The sequence below is a fragment of the Phascolarctos cinereus genome, unplaced genomic scaffold (assembly GCF_003287225.1).
Source record: "Phascolarctos cinereus isolate Bilbo 61053 unplaced genomic scaffold, phaCin_HiC Scaffold_2;HRSCAF=192, whole genome shotgun sequence".
Taxonomy (NCBI): domain Eukaryota; kingdom Metazoa; phylum Chordata; class Mammalia; order Diprotodontia; family Phascolarctidae; genus Phascolarctos; species Phascolarctos cinereus.
In genome coordinates, this window is record NW_027555625.1 from 103952658 (window position 1) to 103977077 (window position 24420).

The 24420-nt window shown below is 37.3% G+C and overlaps 1 protein-coding gene across 2 annotated transcripts in view; it reads right to left on the reverse strand.

The window, feature by feature from the left end:
- PNPT1 (polyribonucleotide nucleotidyltransferase 1) overlaps window positions 1–24420 on the reverse strand; it is a 48310-nt gene that overhangs the window by 15378 nt on the left and 8512 nt on the right. For both annotated transcript variants that reach the window (XM_020996225.2, XM_078149527.1), the window contains 14 exons: window positions 24242–24347; window positions 22721–22770; window positions 21064–21127; window positions 20929–20976; window positions 17995–18108; window positions 14893–15079; window positions 13457–13508; window positions 12597–12654; window positions 10336–10432; window positions 9709–9811; window positions 5714–5784; window positions 865–901; window positions 359–425; window positions 149–238 (listed from right to left, as the gene is read on the reverse strand). In XM_020996225.2, the coding sequence (XP_020851884.1) occupies window positions 149–238; window positions 359–425; window positions 865–901; window positions 5714–5784; window positions 9709–9811; window positions 10336–10432; window positions 12597–12654; window positions 13457–13508; window positions 14893–15079; window positions 17995–18108; window positions 20929–20976; window positions 21064–21127; window positions 22721–22770; window positions 24242–24347 (1144 nt within the window). The remainder of the gene's footprint in view (window positions 1–148; window positions 239–358; window positions 426–864; window positions 902–5713; window positions 5785–9708; window positions 9812–10335; window positions 10433–12596; window positions 12655–13456; window positions 13509–14892; window positions 15080–17994; window positions 18109–20928; window positions 20977–21063; window positions 21128–22720; window positions 22771–24241; window positions 24348–24420) is intronic.

The following is a 24420-nucleotide window of genomic DNA, read 5'->3' on the forward strand; positions in this document are numbered from 1 at the left end:
AGTTAAAGACACTTCTTAGGTCCACTCTCCTGGATGTGGACTCTCTAAGGCTACAGATCTGGTGTCACAGGGATGCTGACTGAAAAGTTAGACTCTAAGAGATAAACTCTGTCTTTTGCACTAAGAAATAAAAGAAAGATCAGAATACCATTTGACTCCAGAACTTCAGATGTAACTCTTATTGTAAAAGGAAAATCTTTGGGAATAACTGGATACAAAGATTTTTCAGCAAGTGCACCTAAAATACAGAATATAATAAAACATTATTATATTATATGTAATAAAAATAGTAAAAAACCCATTAAGAATAGAGCATATAAGGTATTTTTGGAATAATACATAAATATAGTTTTCTTACCATGCCCAAGTTCTCTTCTATTCACACCACTGACTTTGCCAGTTTCATTAGTTGCATAAGGAGGAAACTTTAAAAAAGAAAACAAACACACAAAACTAAGAAATTCCTAAATGATATAATTTAATGCTTGTATATTTTTCACTTTTATAAAGCAAGCACTAAGAAAAAAATTCACAGAGTTCTCCAGTACTAAGTACCTAAGTCTTTTTGCTATTGGTCCACTGAATAATAATCTAATATTTAAGTATCTTGTAGGATGAGCTTACTAGAAAGGTGAAAATGTTTTGTCAATCCAGATATTTTAAATAACCAGATGTCCCAATTCTTTAAGGTAGGAACTGATCTTCCTTCCTAAAGCAATGTTTTGAGGAACACCTTATCTGCTATTCAGATCTCCAATTTTGTTTATGAAGTAAAATATGCAGTTTTAGATTACAGCACCATTATCTTCCTGTTTATATTTCTGATACATAAAATAAAACTTTAGCATTAAAGAATTACCTTACCTCATAATGAAGCATGAAATTTTTCTCCTTTATTCCACTAAAAATTAAAAAATATAGTCTTAAAAAAAAGTCATGAAATGTGAATACACTTGTTTCAGCATGTTATCCCTATCCTCCTCAATCCTACCCACCAAAGTCCCACTCTAGATCTACCCATCCTCTTCCACTGTATCCTCTGGAAAACTTGCTCCACAGTTAAGAAACTTACTTTCATCTTAAACCTTTTCCCTTCTCGCTCCCTATATATATTCTGACTCTCATTGAGACCTGGCTCCCTCTTGATGATAAAGCTTCCCTGGTCCCCCCTTTCCAGCTCTGGTCACACTTACCCTCATACCCTAAGACTCACTAGTCCCTACTTAACCCCATGCTTCCCAGTGCTACTTCCAAACTCTCTTCTACCACCATCAGTCAGTAATCTCTCCTCCCTTGAGATTCCCTATGAAGCTTCTAGTAGTTATTTACTGACTCTTCTTCAAAGGGTTCAGTACCTGGCTCATACTCTTCCTTTCTTCCCCAACTCCTGCCCTCATACTAGGCGATTTCAACATACATATGACCCTCCCTCAACCATCCCATCTTTCCAATTCCTTTATGTACTCATTACCCATGCCCTACTCCTTCATCCACTTTAGCTAAATACATATATGGTTATATTCTTCCCATCAACCACAAGCTAAATCCATAGCCTTGAACATACTCTGCCAAGCCCCAAGCTTAGATTATTCCAACTATCTGTGGCCTTTGCTCCTAGCTGAGTGCTACTGAATGGAGTTGAAGAAAAGTACAATATTGGGGCAGCTGGGTGGCGCAGTGGATAGATCACTGGCCCTGAAGTCAGGAGGACCTGAGTTCAAATGTGACCTCAGACCAAACACTTGACACTTACTAGCTGTGTGACCCTGGGCAAGTCACTTAATCCCAACTGCCTAAAACACAAAAACAAACAAACAAACAAACAAACAAAAAACCCCACAGTATTGTGCTGACTGGGTAAAGTACAAATTTATTTTTTATAATCGAAACTGGGCCCTCACTGGGCCAGCCAATCCTTTTAACTCCTCCCTAACAGATTCACTACACCACCACTCACCACAGTGGATTTTTCATACTTTTTCATTCTTCTTCAAACCTCCCAGTGCTTCCCTTCTTCCTCAGGGGGGTGGGGAGAGAAGAGAACAAGCATTTATACAGTGCTTACTACATGCCAGGCACTGTACTAAGTACATTACAAATATTATCTCATTAGATTCTCACAACAACCCCATGAAGTAGATGCTATTATTATCCCTGTTTTACTGATGAGGAAACAGGGGCAAAGAGAAGCTAAGTGACTTGCCTAGTGTCACACAGCTAGTAAGTGTCTGAAGGCAAATTTGAACTCAGATCTTCCCTACCTCCAGGTTCAGCGCTCTATCCAATGCGCCTTTTAGCTGCCTCAACCTGACACCACTTAGATGCTGCCTCCCACTATCTCCTCCTGTCTAATTTATCTGTCTCATATAAAAGAGTCTTTGCCAAGGCAAACCTCCCTACACACACGTGATCTAATTCCATTTTCATCTCCTCTAACAGACTGCACCCCCCACTATCCCTACTCCTTCACTGATCTTCAATCTCTTATTGTTACCTATTGCCTAAAAACACACTCATGTCTCCCCCATCCTCAAAAACCTCTCACCTGATAAGTCTATCCTTACTTGCTATTTTCCTTTATCTCTTTTCCTTTTCGTGGCTAAACTCCTTGAGAGGCACCTACAACTGGTATCATGACTTCCTTCTGAGTTTTGTCTGAACTCCTTGCAATATGGCTTCTGATCTCATCATTCAACTGAAACTGTTCTCTCCAAAATCATCAATGATCTCTTAAATGCTAAATCTAATGGCCTTTACTCCATCTTTATCCTTGCTGACCTCTTTACAGCTTCTAACATGGCTGATCACCCTCTATTCTTTGACCCTTTATTTGCTCTAGGTTTTTATGACACTGATCTCTCCTGCTTCTCCTCTTATCTGCCTGACCATTCCTCAGTCTCCTTTGCTGGATATTTGCCTCTTTAGTGTGGGTATCCCCCAAGACTCTCTCCTGCATCCTTTTTTCTTCATGTATTCAGTTGTCATCTTTATGTAGATGATTCTCAGATCTATTTGTCCAGTCCCAACCTAACTCCTGATCTTCACTCTCCTATCTCCAACTTCTGTTGACATATTGCATAAACATCTTAAACTCAACACATCCCAAACTGAATTTTCTTTCCCCCAAAACCTTCCCCTCTTCCTAACTTTCCTGTTACTGTCAAGAGTACCATCACCCTCCTAATCACTCAGGCTTGAAACCCTGAAACCTTAGTGTTACCCTTGTTTCCTTCCTTCCTATCTCTCACTACTCACATCCAATCAGTTGCCAAATTCTATTGATTCAAAGTTCATAACATTTCTGCATTGACAATGCCACCACGATGGTGTAGGACCTCATTATCTCATGCACGCACTACTTCAGCAGGCTGCTGCTTGATCTGCCTGCCTCAAGTATTTTACTACCCCAGTCTATCTTTTACTCAGTTGTCAAAGTGATCTTCCTAAAACACAAGTCTGACCATGTCACTCCCCCTATTCAGTAAATTTCAGTGGTACCTCATCACCTCCAGGATCAAATATAAAATCCTGTTTGTCTTTTAAAGCCCTTCATGACATGGCCCCCTTCTACCTTTTCAGTCTTCTTATACCTTACCCTCCCATTTCTCATCCTCCCAGCCCCATACCTCTTCATGGCACTGGCTTCCTTATTATTCCTCTCTTATTCTATCTCCTAATTGCAGGAATTTTCAGTGGCTGTCTCCCATGCCTGGAATTCTTTTGTTAGTCATCTTTGTCCCCTGGCTTCCTTTAAGTCCCAGCTAAAACCCCACCATCTATGAGAAGCCTTTCCCGATTCCCCTTCATGCCAGTGTTTTCCCTCTGTAGATTACCTCCAATTGATACTGTATATATTTTGTTTGTACATAGCTGTTTGCATGTTTTCTTCCCCGTTAGACCGTGAGAGCTCATCAAGGGCATGGATTGTATTTTACCTTTCTCTTAGCACAGTGCCTGTCATGTAGTAGGCACTTAATAAATCCTTTGCCTGATTGACTACTTAGGCATGACATGGATAATGAATAAGTAAGAGGGACTGAGAAGTAGCCAGAAAGACCCATGGAGCTCTGTCCAAACAACAACATCCACAGAGAAAGCATCCAGAAAGAGAGGATAGTTAGCATTGTCTCACACAGCAGAGAGATTAAAGCTTAAGGATTGAGAAAACTCCACTAGATGTGGTAATTAGCAGATAACTGGTAATTCTGTGAGAAATTTCAGCTGAATGATGAGGTTGGAAGCCAAATTACAGAAGGTTTAGAAGAGAGTTAGAGGAGAGGAAATGGAGACAAAGATTGAAAATTTTCAAGGAGCTGGGCTGGGAAAAGTAGAAGTGATACATAATGATAGCTGGTACAGACAGTGGGATCTAGTGAAAATCTATTAAGAATTGGGGAGACCTGGGCAAGGTCTCCCCAGGGAAGGGAACCAGTCACTAGGGAGATCCTGAAGATTAGAAAGAGGGGATAATAATGAGGGCAATCTGCCTGAGAAGATGAGATCAAAGGACATATTAGGAGGATTTAGTCTTGTTGAGGAAGAGTCACCTCTTCACACACTAAAGGAAGAATAGTGGAGGATGATACACAGGGGTTATGACGTAAGGAGGATCAAAGAGAGGGAATCTTCAACAAATAGACTCAATTTTCTTGGTAAAGTGTGAGACAAGAACCTCAGCAGAAAGGGTGAAGAGAAAGGTGTGAGGCTTGAGGAGAGATAAGAACTTTGGAACAACTATTATGAACAATGGGACAGAAAATCAATTAGGAAGGAGTAACAGGATTGCCTTTCTGTATCGAGGACCCAGATGAAATTAGATAACATAAATTTGTAGTGATTTAGATATAAGAGTTATTATGACTTTCTGCAGTTCCATTCAACAGCACCCAAGAAGGAGTGGAAGAGATGGACAGCAGGAACAATACAGGGTTGGGAATGTGGCAAGGCCAAAGAGGTAATGGGAAAAGTGATAAAGGGATCTGACAGCAGAGGGTAGTGCAGAATGTTCACTAAATGGTCAAGACTAGGAATGAAGGAAAGGGGAGCCAGAGCAGGAATAACGGTCTGACAAAATACTGAGGGGTGGAAGAACTAGAGCTCAAAGTGAGGATAAGGAACGGGTTTAGGAAAAGCAAGGTATGGGGAGAGAAGGAAAGATAAGCAATTATGACTGTTATCAGACAGAGCCATTAAATACAGAAATTGATTTTAAAATAATGTCTTTTAGTGCTTTGCATAACTGCACATGGATGGCCCTGTATTGAGTTGCTTGCCTTTTCAATGAGGGTGGGTGGGGTGGGAGGAAGGGAGAAAATTTGTAACCCAAAGTTTTAAAAACACATGTTTAAAAAAAAAAGTTTCCACATGCAACTGGGAAATAAGAAATACAGCAAATGGGGTACAGAAATCTATCCTGCCCTACAGGAAAATAGAAGGGGAAGGGGATAAGAGAAGGTGGGGAGAGACAGAAAGAAGGGCAGACTAGGGGAAGGGGTATTCAGAATGCACATGCCATCTTGGGGTGGGGGGAGGGGCAAGATGGGGTGAAAATCTGGAATTCAAAATCTTGTGGAAGTAAATGCTGAAAACTAAAAATAAATAAATTTATATATAAAAAAATGTCTTTTATATCAAGGGCCCCACTGAATGATGATGTACCTCTCTTCTGAGATACTTCACTTGTTATACAGGAACAACACATCTTCCAGCTTACCTAATAGCCGTTGTAATGGGATCAGACTTCACACTGGATTCTAAAGAATCAAATGTAACTGTACAAAGTACCTAAAAAAAACCAAAACATGATCCTGCTATTGATATGCTAAGTATACAGACTAAAAAACATCTGAGAAGCACAGTAAGCAACCAAAGGACACATCCTGTGTGAAGTAATTCTGTATGAAGTCTACCACTACCATATGTGCACTTAATAATGAAATCACTAATACATTCAACAAATATTAACTGAGCTCTTACTATGTTAAGGTACTATTCTACTTATGGGGGAGAAGAAAGGGAGCAGATAAAAATGAACGCAATCCTACAAATGACTGCAAAATCACTTAACCTCTCTAGGTCTGTTTCCTCATCCATTAAATGATGGAAAGAGACTTAACAATCTCTTAGATCTCTTCTGGCTATAAATTCTGTGACCCAGATCACAATTCCTTCAGTGCCTTAATAGATAATTCTCTGGTTGATGAGTCCAAAATCATTTATTACTTGTGTCAAGATTAGGAGACACCCTGTCATCCAGAGCTAGGGCTCAAAAGCAAGCTGTGCCCTGAGCTGGGCATAACAACAATCCTTTGTATTCACCCTCTGGATGATTTTGCCCTCTAGCAAAATCATATAATTACTATATTGTTTTGACCAGCACCCAGGTGTTCCCTGAGCTTGGACAAGCACCTACTGTGACCATGTTCTGATCATGAAGTTGCACTATGAAATCAAACTTGCCTCACTGTTGCTATTGTCCCTCATGTCAGGGCTGCAGCTCACTGTGTAGCCATTGGTGTAAGTATTGAGATCTCCCCACACTGCCTTGAATTCTCCCCACTAGTGGTGAGGACCCAGTACATGTATCCTTGCTTTCAAGATGTTTCCCTCACTTTGAAATTAAACTTATGTTTGATTCCTGACTCTCCTGTTTCTAGCCTTTTCTGAGTGGCTCTGGACACCCACAAGTTAGAGGCTGGTTCTGTCTGGTTAACACTCAACGGCTTACTTTCTAGTGATGAAAAAAGTAAGATGAGGGACTGGACCTGTTACTGCATTGTTATATACAGAACTCTTGGAGAAGGAAACTTTCTCGTACCATTGAAAGTAAAAGTCTCTCTTAGGAAAGTGGTCTAGAGCATTGAGAGGGTAAATACCTTGCCCAGGTCTTTCTGACTCCAAGACTAGCCTTTTATCCATTGTGCCATGCTGCCTGTCACTTACTGGTGAAGCTACATTGATGAAGTTGTCTTCATTTAGCTAGTCTGGACAGTCCATCCATATTTAAATTCTTTCCAGATTGGTTGGGCCTATCAGAAAGTTTCACTTAGTAGTCAGCCTTTGAGAACCCAAGGCCATGTCTATGCCAAAATGATGCACAGGATTAGGACTTTAATGGAGGTAATTGTACATTAGTTCTTTGAAAAATGGTAATATATAAAATTTAAAATATCTATCTAATAATCAGAATAATTAACCAGACCCCTCATTTACATAAACAGAAATTTATTAAATGCATCCAAATGATAACAATAATAGGAATATGAAGACACACTCATGTACTGCTTATTAGTTTCAGCAATCAGAAGGGATGATGGGATATTACTTTAATTTTAACTTTTCCAGTATGATATATGACAAATAACTGAAAAATATTTTTGAGCTCTCTGACAAATCCTTTTCAATTTCTTTTGCTACATCTTTGTTTAGGTCATACCCACTAATTGCACGTCCTCCAAGACTCTGTCATAGGCCACCTTCTCTTCTCTCTCTATATTATCTCATTTGGTAATACTGTCAGCTCATATGGGCTCAATTATATGACACAGATGATTCTCAGATCTATATATCTAGCCCTAGTCTCTCTCCTGAGCATCACCAATAGTCTTACATCACCAACTGCCTACTGAATATCTTGAACTGGATGTCCCACAGACATCTGAAATGCAACACATCCAAAACTTAACTCATTCTCTTTCCCTTTGAGCCCTCCCCTGTTTTCTACTACTGTCAAGGGTACCTCTATCCTCTCGGTCACCCAGGCTATATTATAACCTTGGTGTCATCTTTGATTCCTTACTCCAACCCATCATATACATCTGATCTGTTGCTGCCATTGTGGTGCAGGACTTCATAGTCTCTTGCCTGGATAACTGCAATAACCTTCTATTTGGTCTCCCTGCTTCAGGTCTCTTGTACTCCTGTTTTCCATCTACTCATTTAGGAAGTGATCTTCCTAAAGTGCAAGTCTGATCATGTCACTTCCCCCATATCTCATGCTCAATAGACTCCAATGATTCCCATTACCTCTACAAACATTTCTGTTTGGCTTTTAAAGCCCTTTACAACCTGGCCCCTTCCTACCTTTCCAGTCTTTTTATACTTTGCTCCCCCTCTCCATGTATTCTACAATCCAACAACATTGGCTGTGAGTATATAGGCACTCTTTGTATACCACACTCCTTCTAACTCTGTGCCCTTTCACTGGCTATCTGCCATGCCTAGAATGTCATTCCTCCTTACTGCTGCCTCTAGGTTTCCCTCAAGACTCAGTTCACCTTCTATAAGAGACCTTACCTGTCCCTAATCCCCCTACTAATGCCTTCTCTCTGAGATGACTTCCCATTTACGTTTATATATCCTACATGCACATAGTTGTTAGAATGTGAGCTCCTTGCAGAGACTCTTGTATCCCCAGAACTCATTATCGTGCATGGCACTTACTAAATACTTGTTGACTTGACTTAATTCACTCACACAGACAGCTGATTCAGTCCCAGTTCCCATAACCTTAAGGAGTCCTTTCCTGTCTGTCAAAATATAACTAATTTTGAGGTAGTGTGGTATAGGGAGAGAGCCTCACTACAGGAAACCCTGGGTTCACAGTCCTACCTCTGTCTACTGTTAGTAAGAGTCTGGCCAAGTCACTTAATGTCTCAGTGGCCTAGGAAAGTTTCTAAGACTGTAAGTTGTAGAACTGGCACCAATTGGCATTGGTGAAAGGAGTTTCCTCATTAAGAATACTGGTTAAATCACAAGTCCATTAAAAAAAATACACACATATAAATAGATAAAATCATTTTCATTATATGTGATGTAGTTCAGTGTTCATTATGTCCGACACCTACCAATTCTTCTTTTTTTTTTTTTGGCTAGGCAATGGGGTTAAGTGACTTGCCCAGGGTCACACAGCTAGTAAGTGTTATGTATCTGAGGCCGGATTTGAAATCAGGTCCCCCTGACTTCAGGGCTGGTGCTCTATCCACTGTGCCACCTAGCTGCCCCCAATTCTTTTCTTTAAAAAAGTATTTACAATAAAAAGGTGTGTATATTCTGTGTAGCCTACAATTGTTCAGCCTCTCTCATTCCTTATTTCTTATCCATGATTTGACATGTTTCTCACTTATCCTTACCTTTGTATTGAAGTTGTTGAATAGCAAAGTGCGTGCTGATTTAATATGGAGGGTCTTATTGACATATAAAATATATGTAAGTATTATTCCTGAACTCTGCCATTTATTAACCTGAATAATCAGGCAATCTTTTAAAACCACAAGTTGCACAGCAGGGGAACTGCATTGAGAGAAAGCTTCCTCTCTGGGAGTTCCCTATATCAGTGAAGTTAAACAAACTAGTGTCTTCCCATCAAAAAAACAAAAACAAAACAACAAACATCACCACCACCACCACTACCACTACAGAATATTAGAGATGGAATTAGGGTTCTCAAAGATTATCTAGTTTAACCTCCTTGTTTTACAGGTGACCTAGAGAAGGCAAAGTGACTTGTCCTAAGGCTCATGGCTATTAAGTAGAAGAGATGAAATTTTCTGACTCTCAGCTCAGGGCTCCCTAAACTAGATTGATGCTGTCTATGGAATATGTGCCAAGGGACAGACAAAGAAGAGACAGGTAACTGCTATGATGGATTTCTGCTTGAATAAAGTAATCATAAATGAGAAAACATCTGCAGTGATTTGCAAATTTTACCTGTGTTTGGCCCCTCTGAAACAGTGCTGATCCATGAAGGGTTCTGAACAGGTCCACTTCACAACTAAGATCCCTGAGTGATGTCAAATCTCGTCCATCACATCTATGATAATAAACAAAATGAAGTATAAAGCATATGAAAGTAGGAAAAAGTCACATTCATACAAGATGTCATTCTCCTCCCCTCTCTGACTATCATGTTCTCTTTCAGAAGTCATATAATAATAATAATAATTTAAATAATAACTATCACTTATATAGTACTTTAAGGTTTGCAAAGCATTTTGCAAATAATATTTCATTTTAGCCTTACAACAACCCTGGGAGGTAGGTGCTATTATCATTCACATTTTGCAGAAGAAGAAACTGAGGCAGAGGTTAAGAAGTTACACACAGCTAGTTAAGTATCTGAGGCTGGATATGAACTCTGGTGTTTCTGACACCAGGTCCAGTGCTCTATTGACTCTGCTACTCTACAAGTATGAAATAAATATCAGCATTCTTTCCTGTGCACTTAGGTAAAAAAAAATTACTCACTTTAGACATATCACAATTTTAAAGTAATAAAAAGTTCAGGTACAGAGACACTATAAATATATTTTATTTTCAGGGAAATGATATATTTACCTTCTATATTCATTCAAGACAATATTTCTAAAAACTTCTTTTGAAACAACGTTGAAGGATTCTATTACTTCAAATGGATCAGCCTCTGGAAATTTTTCTGCAGGTGAAAGACAAATCAGAAGAAAAGATCTATTCAGAAGTCTGGGTTTCTGTAGGTAGATCATCTGTCAAAACAGGATTTTATTTTCCCAACTCAGAAAGTATGCTCTGAACATGAAGTTCTCATGCCAACCTCTCTTTTCAGTTTTATTTAACATTATTTCCCCTCTATTGTAATGTCCATGAGACCAGACTGCTCACACCCTGTGCATTTCTGTACTGTCTTCTCTCTGTAGCTTTGCTCATAACACTACCCATACCTAGGATATAAATGTGAATGATGAAGTGCTAAATGTTCTAGGTCCTGTCTGCATTTTTATGTATTGGTTCCTGGGAACTTGCACATGTGTAAGCTGAAAAATGCTGTTTTAGGGTTGCCTATGCTGTGCTACTTACCAATAACTTCTACTTAACCATATTATGAAAAAGTATTACTAGTCACCTCAAAAGTACTCATCTGTACTTCTTTGTCTCAGTGACTTTATCTTAACCTATAAATTAGGGAATCAATGAGTTCTTTTTATGCTAAGATTCTTAAATCCTCATCTACTGAAATTAACAAAAAACTGAGTGCAAAGTTTTATATGATATTCCCCAAAATGCTCATGTGTTCTAGTATAATAAAGTGACATAAAGTGATCATATAAAAACTGCCAAATATTATTTATTCATAATACTCTAAGAAGTCATTTCCAATATTAGGCTTTATCTTGAGATTTTCAGCTTTTGTGCTGAATTTGGGTAAAGATCTTAGATGCTATAAATAAAACAGAGTTAGAATTCAAAAAATTTTTAGATGTCCCCTCATCCCCAAGGTGCCATAGAAAAGTTGTTCACACACACACACACACGTATACATATAGTTCTGTATAAATGGGAAACCTTTATAAAAGACTTCTTAAATAAGGTAATATATACAATAAGTTTATTCCAAATAATTTTACTCTTACTAATTTTTAAGCCACATAAGACCTAACGAAACAGAATTTTTCCTTTTCTTTTTTTTTTTTTAGGAGAGACAATCAGGGTTAAGTGACTTGCCCAGGGCCACATAGCTAGTAAGTGTCTGAGGTCAGATTTGAATTCAGGTCCTCCTGACTCCAGGGCCAGTGCTCTATCCACTGCACCACCTAGCTGTCTCCTAAGAATTTTCCGATAGCAATTATAGGTGATAGCCTCAATTCTGACAAGACAGTGACATGATAAAAATTATTCTAACAACTATTCTGCTTTTGAAAACAGCAAATAAATCAAACCACAGGATATTTGTCTATTTAGAAGAAATTTAATATTTTATGTTGAACTTAGTTTATTTTCAAGTGGTACAACAGATTTTTACATTAAATGCACAATTTAGATTCTGGGGAGCAAACATTATGTATAATTCAAATTTGTATTTCATTCCATATTTGTTAAGTACCTTCTATAAACAGGCACAGAGGAGAGATAGGCAAATGAGAAACAATTCTTGCTCTCAATATGTTTACAATTTAGGAGTGAAAAAGTATTTACATAAGTAACTATAATACAAATCTGAGTATCATTAAGATAGTAAGGGGGAGTATCTTGGTATTCCATGAGAAGAAAGTACAGATTATAAGCAGCACACTGAGCTGTTTAGTTTGGCTAGAAAGTGCAACCGAAGGGAAATAGTGTGAGATCAGGCTGAAAAGATAGGCTGAAGCCAGACTGTGGAGGCCTTGAAAGCCAGGACTAGAGTTTAGGGTTTATGTGATAGATAGTGGGAAGTCAGTCACTGATGGTTTTTTTTTTCAAATGGAGTAGCACTATTAAAGATAAGCCTTAGGAAGATTCACTTGGAATTCACAGTGGGAAGCAAGATATAAGGGAAGAAAAGTCAGAAGGCTGCTGCCATGAGAGGTAAAAAGAGCCTGAATTACAGTGGTGACAGAGGGAGAGGACACAGGTATTATTATGAAGCTATTATTAAAAAAAAAAAAAGATTGACTAGATATGTGGCACAGAGAAAGTGCCCAAGAAAATAATTCTAAATAAACCTGGAATTTCCAGATTGTGAAGTATAGAATTATACACCTGGGAATTAGACCTTTGCGCAAATAAAGATTAACAATGGTCAAATAATTATAAAATTTCATTGTTACTAAAATAAATCAAAACCATTAATAAAAATAGCAGAGTACCTTTTAGTAGTTCCTCAACATCTAATCTTATCTTGTTAATAGCATCATCTCTGGAAACCTAAAAGAAGTTACAGTTGTAAATAGGAACTATTTACAGTTGTAAATAGCAATATAACAGAAATATTTTTATGTTGCTACATAACTATGACCAAATTGTGAAGTATGCATAGAATTCTGGGATTCTATAATGGGAATCTTTTTTCAAAGATTAGTAGCTGACACAGAAAAATAAAATCTTCCCTGCGACATTCATTCAGATACATTTACACATACCCAGATATTAACAATGTAGGAATGGGATGAGGACATCAAGAAAAAAGAAAGTTTCAAGATATTTCAATTAATCAATCAAGAAACACTTATTAGGTGGCTAGTATATGCCAAGACTAGGGATACAAAAAGGGGCAAAAGACAGTCCCTGCTGTCAAGGAGTTTATAATTTAAAAAGGTAGACAGCATGCAAACAAATATATGCAAAGCAAGGTACATACAGGATAATTAGGAGATAATTAACAGATGGAAGGCACTGGGATTAAGAGGGGTTGGAAATGGCTTCCAGTAAAGAACTGAGATTTTGGTAGGGACTTAGTAGAGTATCTGGCACAGTGGTGCTTGTTTAATAAATATTGATTGACTGACTAACTTAAAGAAAGGAACTCAGGGCATGAGGGACAGCCAAAGGAAATGCTTCAAGCATTAAACATTTTATACACACACACACACACACACACACACACACACACACACACACACACGTTTCATGAAAAAAGATGCAAAATTCGCAAACGCTATTAGGTAAAATATGCTATTGGAACTCTTTTACATATAGTATTCTTAAGAGATATTTCAAGTATACTTACTTTGTCATGATTAAAATCTGTAAAAACAGCATAGATCCTTTCCATGGCATGTCTATTTTAAGGACAAAAAAAAATATATAAGTTGTATCATTTGTAAATATCATTTGTTTATTACACACACACACACACACACACACACACACACACACACACACACAATTGCCACCATACTTGGCCTTCAAGGACAGAAGAAATAAATATAAAATTGATGAATCTGAAAAAATAAATGTCTTTTAAAAAGAGAACAAGAATATGACATTTAAACTAATACAAGCAGACTCAAGATAATGACAACTGCTACTTATGTAGCACTTTTAAGTTTTGTAAAGTGCTTTACATTCATTGTGTTAGTTGAATGGTTGGATGGTCACTTTAAGCTGTTGTTAAGTGAGTGATCTCATGTAAAATAATGCAAATAAATCTGGTATGCTGCTGCAATCTATTTCTTAGTTAAGTGTTTGTTTATAGTTATACTTTGTATCTGGCTGCAAATGACTGAATAATAATGTATCTTATTATTAAGTTGGCAAAATCAACCTATGATAGATTTCTTTCCTAAATTTATATATATCTTAAAAGCATTATTAACATAAAAATTTGTTTTTAAATTCAGTTAAATTCAATTCATATTTATAAAACACCAACTATGTTCAAGGCACAATAAATCTGCATTCCCTTGCTAATTAAAGGCAGTTCACAAGTCATAAATGCCCAACTTGTAAATGCTTTGAACAAACAAACAGGCAACTATACACTATCCTCCTCTTATTCCTTTTGCAAGTTCAAAAAGCATTTGGAGAACCTACTCTACTTATTGAACCAGCTTAGTGAGGAACAGAAATATGGGGCCCCATTGAATCCTACCAACACCACACTTGCCCTTTTGTAGGTTCCATGCTTATTGGTATGGGGAAGAAAAAAAGAGCAGTTGGGGCAGGAGTTTGGATGCAGGCCATTTTGCAGGCAAAATGTGAGTTTGCCCCTAAAAATTTTTTTGTTAAGATTGAGAACAAGTATTTATCACAATAGGACCAAGGGCAGCTAGGTGCTGAAGTGGACAGAGAGCTGGGCCTGGAGTCAGGAAGACTCCTGTTCAAATCCAGCCTCAAACACTTACTGTCTGTTTGACCTCAGCTAAGTCACTTAATCCTTTCTGCCTCAGTTTCTTCCTGTGTAAAATGAGCTAGAGAAGGAAATGGTAAATCAATCCAGTATCTTCACCAAGAAAACCCCAAATGAGTCCATGAAGAGTCAGAATGAATGAAACAAGTGAACAATAACAGCAAACTTAAGACAATGACTATTAGGACAGAACAGCGCTGGTTAAAAGACTGTATAAATATAACCATAGTTTCTACAGAAAGTTTTTTTTTCTAATAAAGAGATAAATCTGGCACTAATTCCACAATTTATATGGTATGAATGGATGTACTTACTTATTGACAAATTTCACCATCTCTGGTGGTGCAGAAAATAGCTTTTGAGGGGTCCGCTTAGCACCACCACTCTCTTTCACCAATTTCTGTATGCCCTGGATTATCTGTTGGGTGTATTTCACCCCAAGTTTGATGGCATGACAAAAGTTCTGCTGCAACACATTCTCTGCAGCAGCTTCCAACATCACTGTTAAAACAAAAAACAGGGAGCCAATTTCCATTAAATCCATTAACTGTCATTTACTTTTAAAATCAACATAATCAATGTTAGTATACAATTCTTGAGCCATGTCCTAACACAAATTTAATATAAAACAATTGCCTTTAGTTCCAAACACTATAGCCACTTTTCTTATTCCTTTCTTTAACCAAAGTCAAAATAGTTTCAATTTTTAAACGACTAGCAAAGTGTTGATGAACCATGAGGTCCTCACATTTGAATTAAATTCCAAATGGAGATTTCCTATAAGTTTCTCAGAAAATGAAAAGGTATGCATAAGATAAAGTTTAGTATAAATATCTTAAGAGATATTTAATTTGAACTGTTAACTCACTAGGTTTTAGATTCTTGCATGTGTCCTGCATAGGAACAGAGAAGCCTAATCTTATTTCGGGCAGGCTTTTATTATATGGACCTTCTCTACTACCAATTTTTTTTTAAATTACATGGTTTTTTTTTCTCCTTTAAACAAAGCCCCAAACAAAAAAACCCCACAAAATAAAACATTGCATCTTGGAGAAGGGAGATTATCTAAGTCATTAGATATAGACTGATTTTAATGAAAGTGTTCTACTTAGAGTTAATGTGAATCACTCTAGAATCCCTATTTACTTCTGACCACTCCTCATTGTTCATTTTCTCTACTGCTAGTCTTTTCTTCCAGTTAGCAAGGAAAAGCTTTAATCCTCCTTTCAGGAGAACGGGACTTCTGAATCTTTCATTTTTACTTTTCAGTAAAGTAGATTCAGAAGATCAATAAAAAAGGCAGAGCAAGGAATTATATCAGACAAGTGACTAAAACGTCTTCATCCTTTGACCCAGAGACTGACTGGTAGGGATATGACCAAGCAAGTCAAAGATAACAGAAAGGTACCCCACATGCTAAAAATATTTATATCAGCACTTTCTGAAGTAACAAAAAACTTGAAAGCATATGTCCATGTTTTGGGAAATGTCTAAAGTTGTGGTACATGAATATAATGAAATATATATAATGAAATATTACTCTTCTGTAAGAAAGGACAAAAATGCAATATACAGAGAAGCATGGGAAGACATAAAATGACATAGTGAAGTAAGCAGGACCAAGACTACACACAAAGATTGAAAAATAAGTAAAATAAAGAATAGCAAAACTAAATCAGAATGCTATGTAATTGTAATGACCAAGCTTGATGCTGAAGAGAATTTACTTCCTTCATTCTCTTCAGAAATGAGGGGGCTACACAAGTGGAACACTGTGTATATAGACAGTTTTGTCAACCTGATTTTGCATCTTCTCTACCTCCTTTTTATTCTATATTGTAAGGAATGACTCTCTGGGAAGTGGAAAGGGAAAGGATCTATTCAGAAGTGAAGGCAATGTAAAAACAAAGGATATTAATAAAAATTTTAGACAAGAAAGGAATAGCACCCTGGATCACTGCCAATTATGAAGGAAAGACTCAGAAGCATTTTATTCTCCTAGTGTATTGCCAAGAGGAGGACATTAAGCCATGATGTAGATGCTGAATTTGGGACAAATAGGGGGCAATTTTATCATCTCCAGATCCTAGAGTACATTCACATAACAAAAGCATAAGCTCTGAGGAGTGGTTGCAAAATCAATTTCAGATTGTTAAAGGAGATTGAAGGTATCATTTTACCCATGTATCTGGTCCAGGAATGACCTCTACAAAATCTCTACATGGGGGGCAACTAGGTGGCGCAGTGGATATAACACTGGCCCTGGAGTCACGAGGACCTGAGTTCAAATTCGGCCTCAGACAATAATACTTCCTAGCTGTGTGACTCTGGGCAAGGCGCTTAACCCCAATTACCTCACTTAAAAAAAAAAAAACTCTGACATGGTCACCCAGCCTTTGTTTGAAGATCTGTAGTGAGAAGGGACCCAATATGCCCCTCCCCAAGGCAACTTATTCTACTTTGGCATAGCCCTAATTGTTACCAAGTTTTTTTCCTTATATTGAGCCTAAATTTATCTTCGCAACTTTGTCACTGTTCATGGTTTTGCTATCTGCTTTTGATTCTTCTTCCACATAAAACCCCTTTAAATACTTGAAGGCAGTTATTACATTCCATTCAACCCACCCCATAATCCAGTCTAAACATGACCTCCCAGGATAAGTTGATCACTAGAAATCTCATCATGCTATTTAATTCAACCTTGGATACTTAGCACCTTCTAATTCCCTCAGCCTCCTCTCCCCTCTGATTGGAAGTCCTTGGTGTCCTCTCTCTCTCTCTCTCTCTCTCTCTCTCTCTCTCTCTCTCTCTCTCTCTCTCTCTCTCTCTCTCTCTCTCTCTCTCTCTCTCCTTACCCCCCTCCCTCCCTCCCTCTCACTCCCCCCCCCTTCTAGCTTCCTTTTGTGGGTTGTCTTCCCCTATTAGATTGAAAACTCTTTGAGGGCAGGGATTCTTTCTCTTTCTTATCTGTATCCCTAGTGCTTTGCATAGTGCCTGGCACATAGTAGGTATTTAATAAATATTTACTGAATTGAATTACCTTCAAACAGTACTTATGTGGCCTAATCTTGTGGCCCATTTATCATCCTGGCTCCCTCCAGCTTACCAATGTCTTTTCTGTATTGGCACCCAGGTGACTCAAGATCAATTCATTTCTCATCTTTCTGATTAAGCTTCCTTACACCAGACCACCCTTTTTGTCAAATCCAATCATAAAAAGTTGGAGAGAATGAAATGGACAAATAAATACTACTACATTTACAAAACAATCCAGTATTAAATTGTTGCTTTCTAGGCTCTAAAAATTATTTTAGAAATAGTTACCAAAAAGTTTTTAATAATTAAACACAAAATATATACATATCTAGATTTAAAACTGTGAACTTAAGAAAATATCAGATTTCTAAAATACTTACCAATTTGACTGCTAGGTGCTCCGGTGACTACTAAATTTAAAGTACTACAGGACATTTCTTTTCGAGTTGGGTTAACAATATATTCTCCATCAATTATTCCTATTCGTACTGCACCTAAAAAGGACTTCAATTATTAATGATATTTTAAAACTCAAGATCACTGATATAAAAATATTTTACCTATTACTTTCTGGAAAACAAAAAACTAATAACTATCCATACTTTCAACACCTGAAAGTATTATCATAATGAAACCCTACATATGCATTGTATTACTCTGTCTGTATGCTTAATTCTCAGCCACAAATAAGCTTTCCTATAAAAACTGACAAAAAGTAAACATATTTAAGGGAAAAAAACCTTTAATACTAGTATAATGTTATCATTAGAATCCAAACTTGATTCCAGCAACCTTGAAAGTAGCAATATTTGAAATGATTATACTTAAGTGAGGCAGCTCTACATAAGATATAGGATCAACAGAGGCCTACTTCACACCAACATCCTAACATCAACTTTGGGACTTTATCTACAACTTCTCCTTGCTGAGCAATCTTTTGCCCAATGTCTAACAAATTCCTGCTTCCGGTTCCTCTGATCCCTGTGATTCAGAGCAGATACCTGGCTTGGCAAAATCCTCAGCCCCTGCTATCTCTCCTTGAATTCCTGTCCCCATCTAATTCAGCCCAATCCCTGATCCACTCCTGTCTTCCTCCACTAGCCCCTGCCTTGCCTTTGTGCCTTCTACTGTTATTAAGTTCTTGTTCACTTTTCTTATTCCTGACTCTTAGAGAAAACTGATAGCTGGCTTTCTCCTGAAAACACTACTCTTCAATGCTGGTACCTCCTTTTCTCAATGCCCACAGGTCCAGAAATCTGCATATTTTATGCAATTTACAGAATCTCCTCAGAAACCTACCTCTTGAAGTTTATACCATTTGATTATAGCATACTTTCTGGATCCTTATTACTGTTTTCCACTGACTTCCAAGTTATCCTCCCTCTTTGCTCTATGAGGACAGCTCACAACTTTCCTCTACCCCAACTACTGCCCTAATCTTTGCTGATTTTGCTACTTATGTAAGATCTCCTAACACTCTGGCTTCCTAATTTCTTCAATGGGGATGATTCCAGTCTATCTCTTGTCACTGTCATTCTCACCTTATGCCTCACCACCATCTGTAATTGTTCTACTATCACCAAAATCTTGAACTCTAAAATGTCTCTTTTAGATCACAACCTTGTATGATTCCACTTTTCCCAATGCCTCATTCCTAAACCTGCTCTTTGTCCTCACAATGTCCAATTTCTCAATCTCTATCCTGTTATAGTTTACCAATTCTGTTCTGGCCTTACTGATGTCCTTTCACAGTTGGGACTCAGTCCAACTGGACTCTCATTGCTTGCCATCTGAAGCCCTTATTCTCCGTCCTTTAACATGTCCTAATAATCCTCAACCATGTGTCATCCCTACTATCTAATTTTTCCATGGATACTCAGGAGTTGCTAAACAAAGGAGGAGTCACAAAATCATGCAAAGTGAGTCCATTACAAATTCACTCTTACCACTATATGGCAACCCTTATCTCTGCTGTTCCTAAGTTGCTCTTTTCAAAGCCTTCAATATAATTTTCACCATCTCAGAGATGACTTTGCCTTCTTTTGAGAAGTCTGAGCCTGCCACGAAAGGCCTCATCTCCAAATCTCTATGTTTTTATTTATCATCTCCACTTATGATCTAGTTCCAGAAGACAAACTGATATTTCTTCTTGTCAAGATGGACTACTCTTCCACCTGCACCTTTGAACACATTCCTTTCTATCTCCTTCAAAAGCCTTCTCCATTGATCCTTCCCTCTCATCTTCAAGCTATATTTGACCCTCTTTTGCCTAAGAACATGCTTAGTTCTCTAGCCTTAAAAAAAAAAAACTTCCCTTGACCAGCCATTCCTTCAAACCTTAGGCCTATTATGTTTCCTACTCAATTCTAAATGCCTAGTCCGGGGGAAGGGAACCTTCAGCCTCGAAGTCTCTAGGTCCTCAAGTGAGGCCCTTTGACTGAATCCAAACTTCACAGAACAAATCCCCTTAATAAAAGGATTCAGTCCAAGGGTCACATTTGAGGACCTAGAGGACCACATGTGACCTCACGGCCAAAAGTTCCTCACCCTGCCTATACCCACTGCCCCTACTTCCTCACTACTAATTTGCTCTGCAACCCTTTGAAATGTGGCTTCTAATCCCACCATTTACTGAAACTGCTCTTTCAAGGGTCCTCAGTAACCTCTTAAGTGCTAAATCTAATGGTTTTTCCTTAGTTTTCTATTTCTTGACCTTTCTGGAGCATTTAAAACCATTGACTACACCCTCTTGCTAGCTAAAAACTTTATAATTTGACTCCAAGTTATCTTTCTAGCCTTTTCACCTAACTTTTCCTTATGTACCCTATATCCATGCTCAACTGGACTACTAGCTGTTTCCTGAACTCAGCATGCTGTCTCCTGCCTCTGTGAATTCATGCAGGCTATTCCTTGTTTCTGGAACACATACTATTATCTTTGCTGTCTAAATCCTTCACTGCCTTTAAGGCTCAGCAGGCAACATATCCTTTGTAAAATTCTATCTATTTTATTCTACCTCTCCTCACTCCTATCACACATTGTTTTCTACCCTCCTCAATTTTCTTAAGAGTACTTTGAATAGATTTCTCCTCTGCTCTTATCACATTCTACCTTATATTATTTTGTTAAAATGGATTATTTCTCTATTATGCTCTAAGCCCCTGAGGGCAGGGAATGTGTAATCTTTTATCTTTGTATCCCCATCTGCTAATATAGTGCTGTGAATACAAAAGGCATGTAATCATTGTACAAATTACATATTACTTTGTAAAAGTAACCTTAGTTATATTTCTTACATTCAAATCTTGACTTACCAATGGGACCATTCCAAGGAATATCTGATAATGAGAGGGCTGCAGAAGCTAAAAACAAGCAAAACAAAAAAAAACTTTTTAAAGCTGTTGGAATAACTAAAATATTAATTGTAAAATCTCTAATTTTGGACTTACCACCATTAATTGCTAAGATGTCGGGCTCATTAACACCATCTACTGCTAAAAGATTACAAAGAACCTGATATGAAAGAAAAAAAATGGAAAACTTTTAAAAATCAGTGAGGAATAACATTTATGTCAACATCAGTTTAAAATCATATAACAAATAACATGTCTTTCATAACTGATTATAACTGAATAGGTAACACAGTATTAATAACAGATTTACCTGAGGCTGAAACATCCTTGCAAAGGATGGGAAAAGAAAATAGTGGAAATCCTTTTGTACAAAACAAACAACTGTCTGAAGAGTCATTCATGGTCATTCAAAAAGGTGACATACCCAAAAGGTGTACGTTTATTGGAAAAATCCAATAAAAATTGTTATCGGAGATCAGATAGTAAGAAGGGGCTTGACTTGTGCCATTTAATTTATTTACATCATTAGTAGAAAAGCCCTGGGCTCTAGTGATGGTTGCACTAAGTTAATCACACTCACTCATTACCGTTGTGACCAAGGACCATATACTTTAGACATCTAGCTAGGCTGAGAAATTCAGCCTACAGCCAAAGAACACAGCAAAACTAAAGTGGAATCAAACCTATAATTATGATTTTATTAGACCACATTCCAAGATAAACAAGCTAGATCAACCAACTATCTATCCAAAGTACGAATATCTACGGACATGGTGCTGTGTTAAAGTTTATACAGTAAAAACAAAAATGTTAAAAATTAGACTCAGAGTAAACAAATACTTAGTATATTACTTGGAACATAAATAGCTAACAAATGTTTATTGACAGATGGATTGAAACAACAAGATTAAAAAAAATACCAGACATCTATTAAGCCAAATAATTCTACTGTAATTATAACAACCCCATAGACCTTCACTGGTATTTTGATTATGTAAAGATTGAATTCAGTATGGGGCATCGGGGCATCAAAATATATACTTTTAAAAGAGACAAGAAATCCTTCTTTTCTACATAAATGTACTGTGAAGAGTTTTTCTAAAGGGAAACATCAAAATTCTCTTTCTTACTGTTCTATACTCACTCTAACTTGGCAAGAATTATTTCAACAAATATTACTGAGATGTTACTTAAATTAGTGATTAAACTGCATTACTAACAATAAAGCCTATTACTAACAAATTTATTTGTAAACAAAAGTGTGATGAAATTTTTTTCCTCCAGGAAGAACTATAAGACTTAATAGAAAATAAGCATTAAATTGTGTTTTACGTTATACCTTAAAAATTCTTTTTAAAATTTGTTCTGCTGGAGAGGCACTGTGGTATAGTAGAAGGATCCCTGAACTTAGTGAGAGGAGAAGGCTAGGTTTGAATCTCACTTTTGAGTTAGTACTTCGGTTAAGCCATCATTTCCTCATCTATAAAATGAGAAAAATAATTCTTGCAACTCCTCATGATGTTTATTTAGAATTTTAAGCATTTTGTAAGTTTATGGACAGGTGAGTTACAATTACTGATCAAAACATCTTTTCAGTAAATCTCCAATTACCATTTGGAATAAATGTTGTACTTATTCATTATTCATTCAGCTTAAAAAGTAATATTACCAAGAAGAATCTCTGTTTTCTTGTGACCAGTACAGTAGATACTTAAGAAATATTGACTTTAAAAATACACTAAACAGAACTTACCTGTGTATCATAAAAGTAGCCTGATGGGAAGAGAGGCCTGATTGAACGATCTGAGGTGAACAAAAGAGGTTTTAAAATAGTTTTGTGGGGATATTTGTTCATCATTAAGTAATAATTAATAGATTTTTTCCCGCTTTTTTGGCCAGGCACTTGGGATTAAGTGAGTTGCCCAGAGTCACACAGCTAGTGAGTATCATGTGTCTGAGGCTGGATTTGAACTCAGGTACTCCTGACTTCAGGCCCACCCCAAAAGCTATTTCTTTCTTTCTTTTTTCTTTGATGAGGCAATTGAGGTTAAGTGACTTGCCCAGAGTCATACAGCTAGTAAGTGCTATGTGTCTGAGGCTGCATTTGAACTCAGATCCTCTTGATTCCAGGGCCAGTGCTCTATCCACTGTGCCACCTAGCTGCCCCTTAACAGACTTTCTGTATTAAAAATATGGCTAAAAACAAGAGTTGTTCAATATGAAGAATTTCCTTTTTTCTCAAGCTGACTTACTAAGCAGAACACAAATGAATGGGATGATATAATTTACATATGTTTATTCCATCCCTGGTAATAATGTAGGTGCCTAAGTGCTCTGTAGAAGTATGATGCACAAGCACTATAGTAGTCTTACAAGCAGCTAAGAAGTGAGAAGATATAGTTTATAGTTTTTGGCAAAGGCCAAAAAGAGTGGAAAGGGGAAGTGATCTTCATTATGGTCCCAAAGCCATTACTTCAAAGTAGAAATAGGGGATAAAGACATATAAACTGAACATCAGTGGAAAAGTAAATCCTTCCCAGTACTACTGCCAATGCCACTTGAGTGTGGTTATAGCTATTAGCCTGATGTTACTAAACCACTCTTACATCCCTCCCACCCCATTCCAAGAAATGCAACTTAAGACATCTCAAAAACAGCCCTAATTGAAATATCTGGGTATACTAAAGAGTTTGGGAATCAATCCACAGAATTAATCTAGTAGGCAAATACTACAAAATTTTTGGAAATCATTCAGGTGAAGACTACTGAAAAACATGGAGGATAAAAACATCTCATTCACTTTCTTCTTGCTTCTACCATCTTTTCTATTGTGGTCAGAATAATCATTCTTACAAATACATATGTTCACATCACTTTTCTGCTCAAAAATCTCTAGTGGCTCTTTGCTGTCTACTAAATAAAGTTAAAACTCCTTTGCTTTCCATTCAAAAACTCCACAATCTCACATTATTCTACCTTTCTGTCTACATTCTCTCTCTCAGTATCCTCATTAGCTTCCATCCAGCCCTCGTCTCTTCCCTATGCTTCAATTATACATCAACAATTCCCTACTGGACATTTCAAATTGGATGTTCCAGAGATATCTAAAACTCAACATATCCACATCTGAAATCATTATCCCCACCTCCAAATTTCCTGGACTCCCAAGTTCGTAACCTTAGCATGATCTTCTCTTCATTCTCCCTCACTTCATGTACCCCAAGAAGTAATTCAAATGATCATATGGAGTTATTTTTGTATTTTCTTATCTTACCTATAATTCGACTTGTGAGAATTTCTTTGTCAGAAGAACCAAACTCTCTTCTAAGATGGTTTGTGGGGATTCTACCTGCTGCAGCAGCCTTCTGTTTATAGTCAACCTTAAGTGAAAATGGAATCATTCTTATGAATTCCAACAGTAGCTATACTATTACAAACTCTAGTCTAACACCT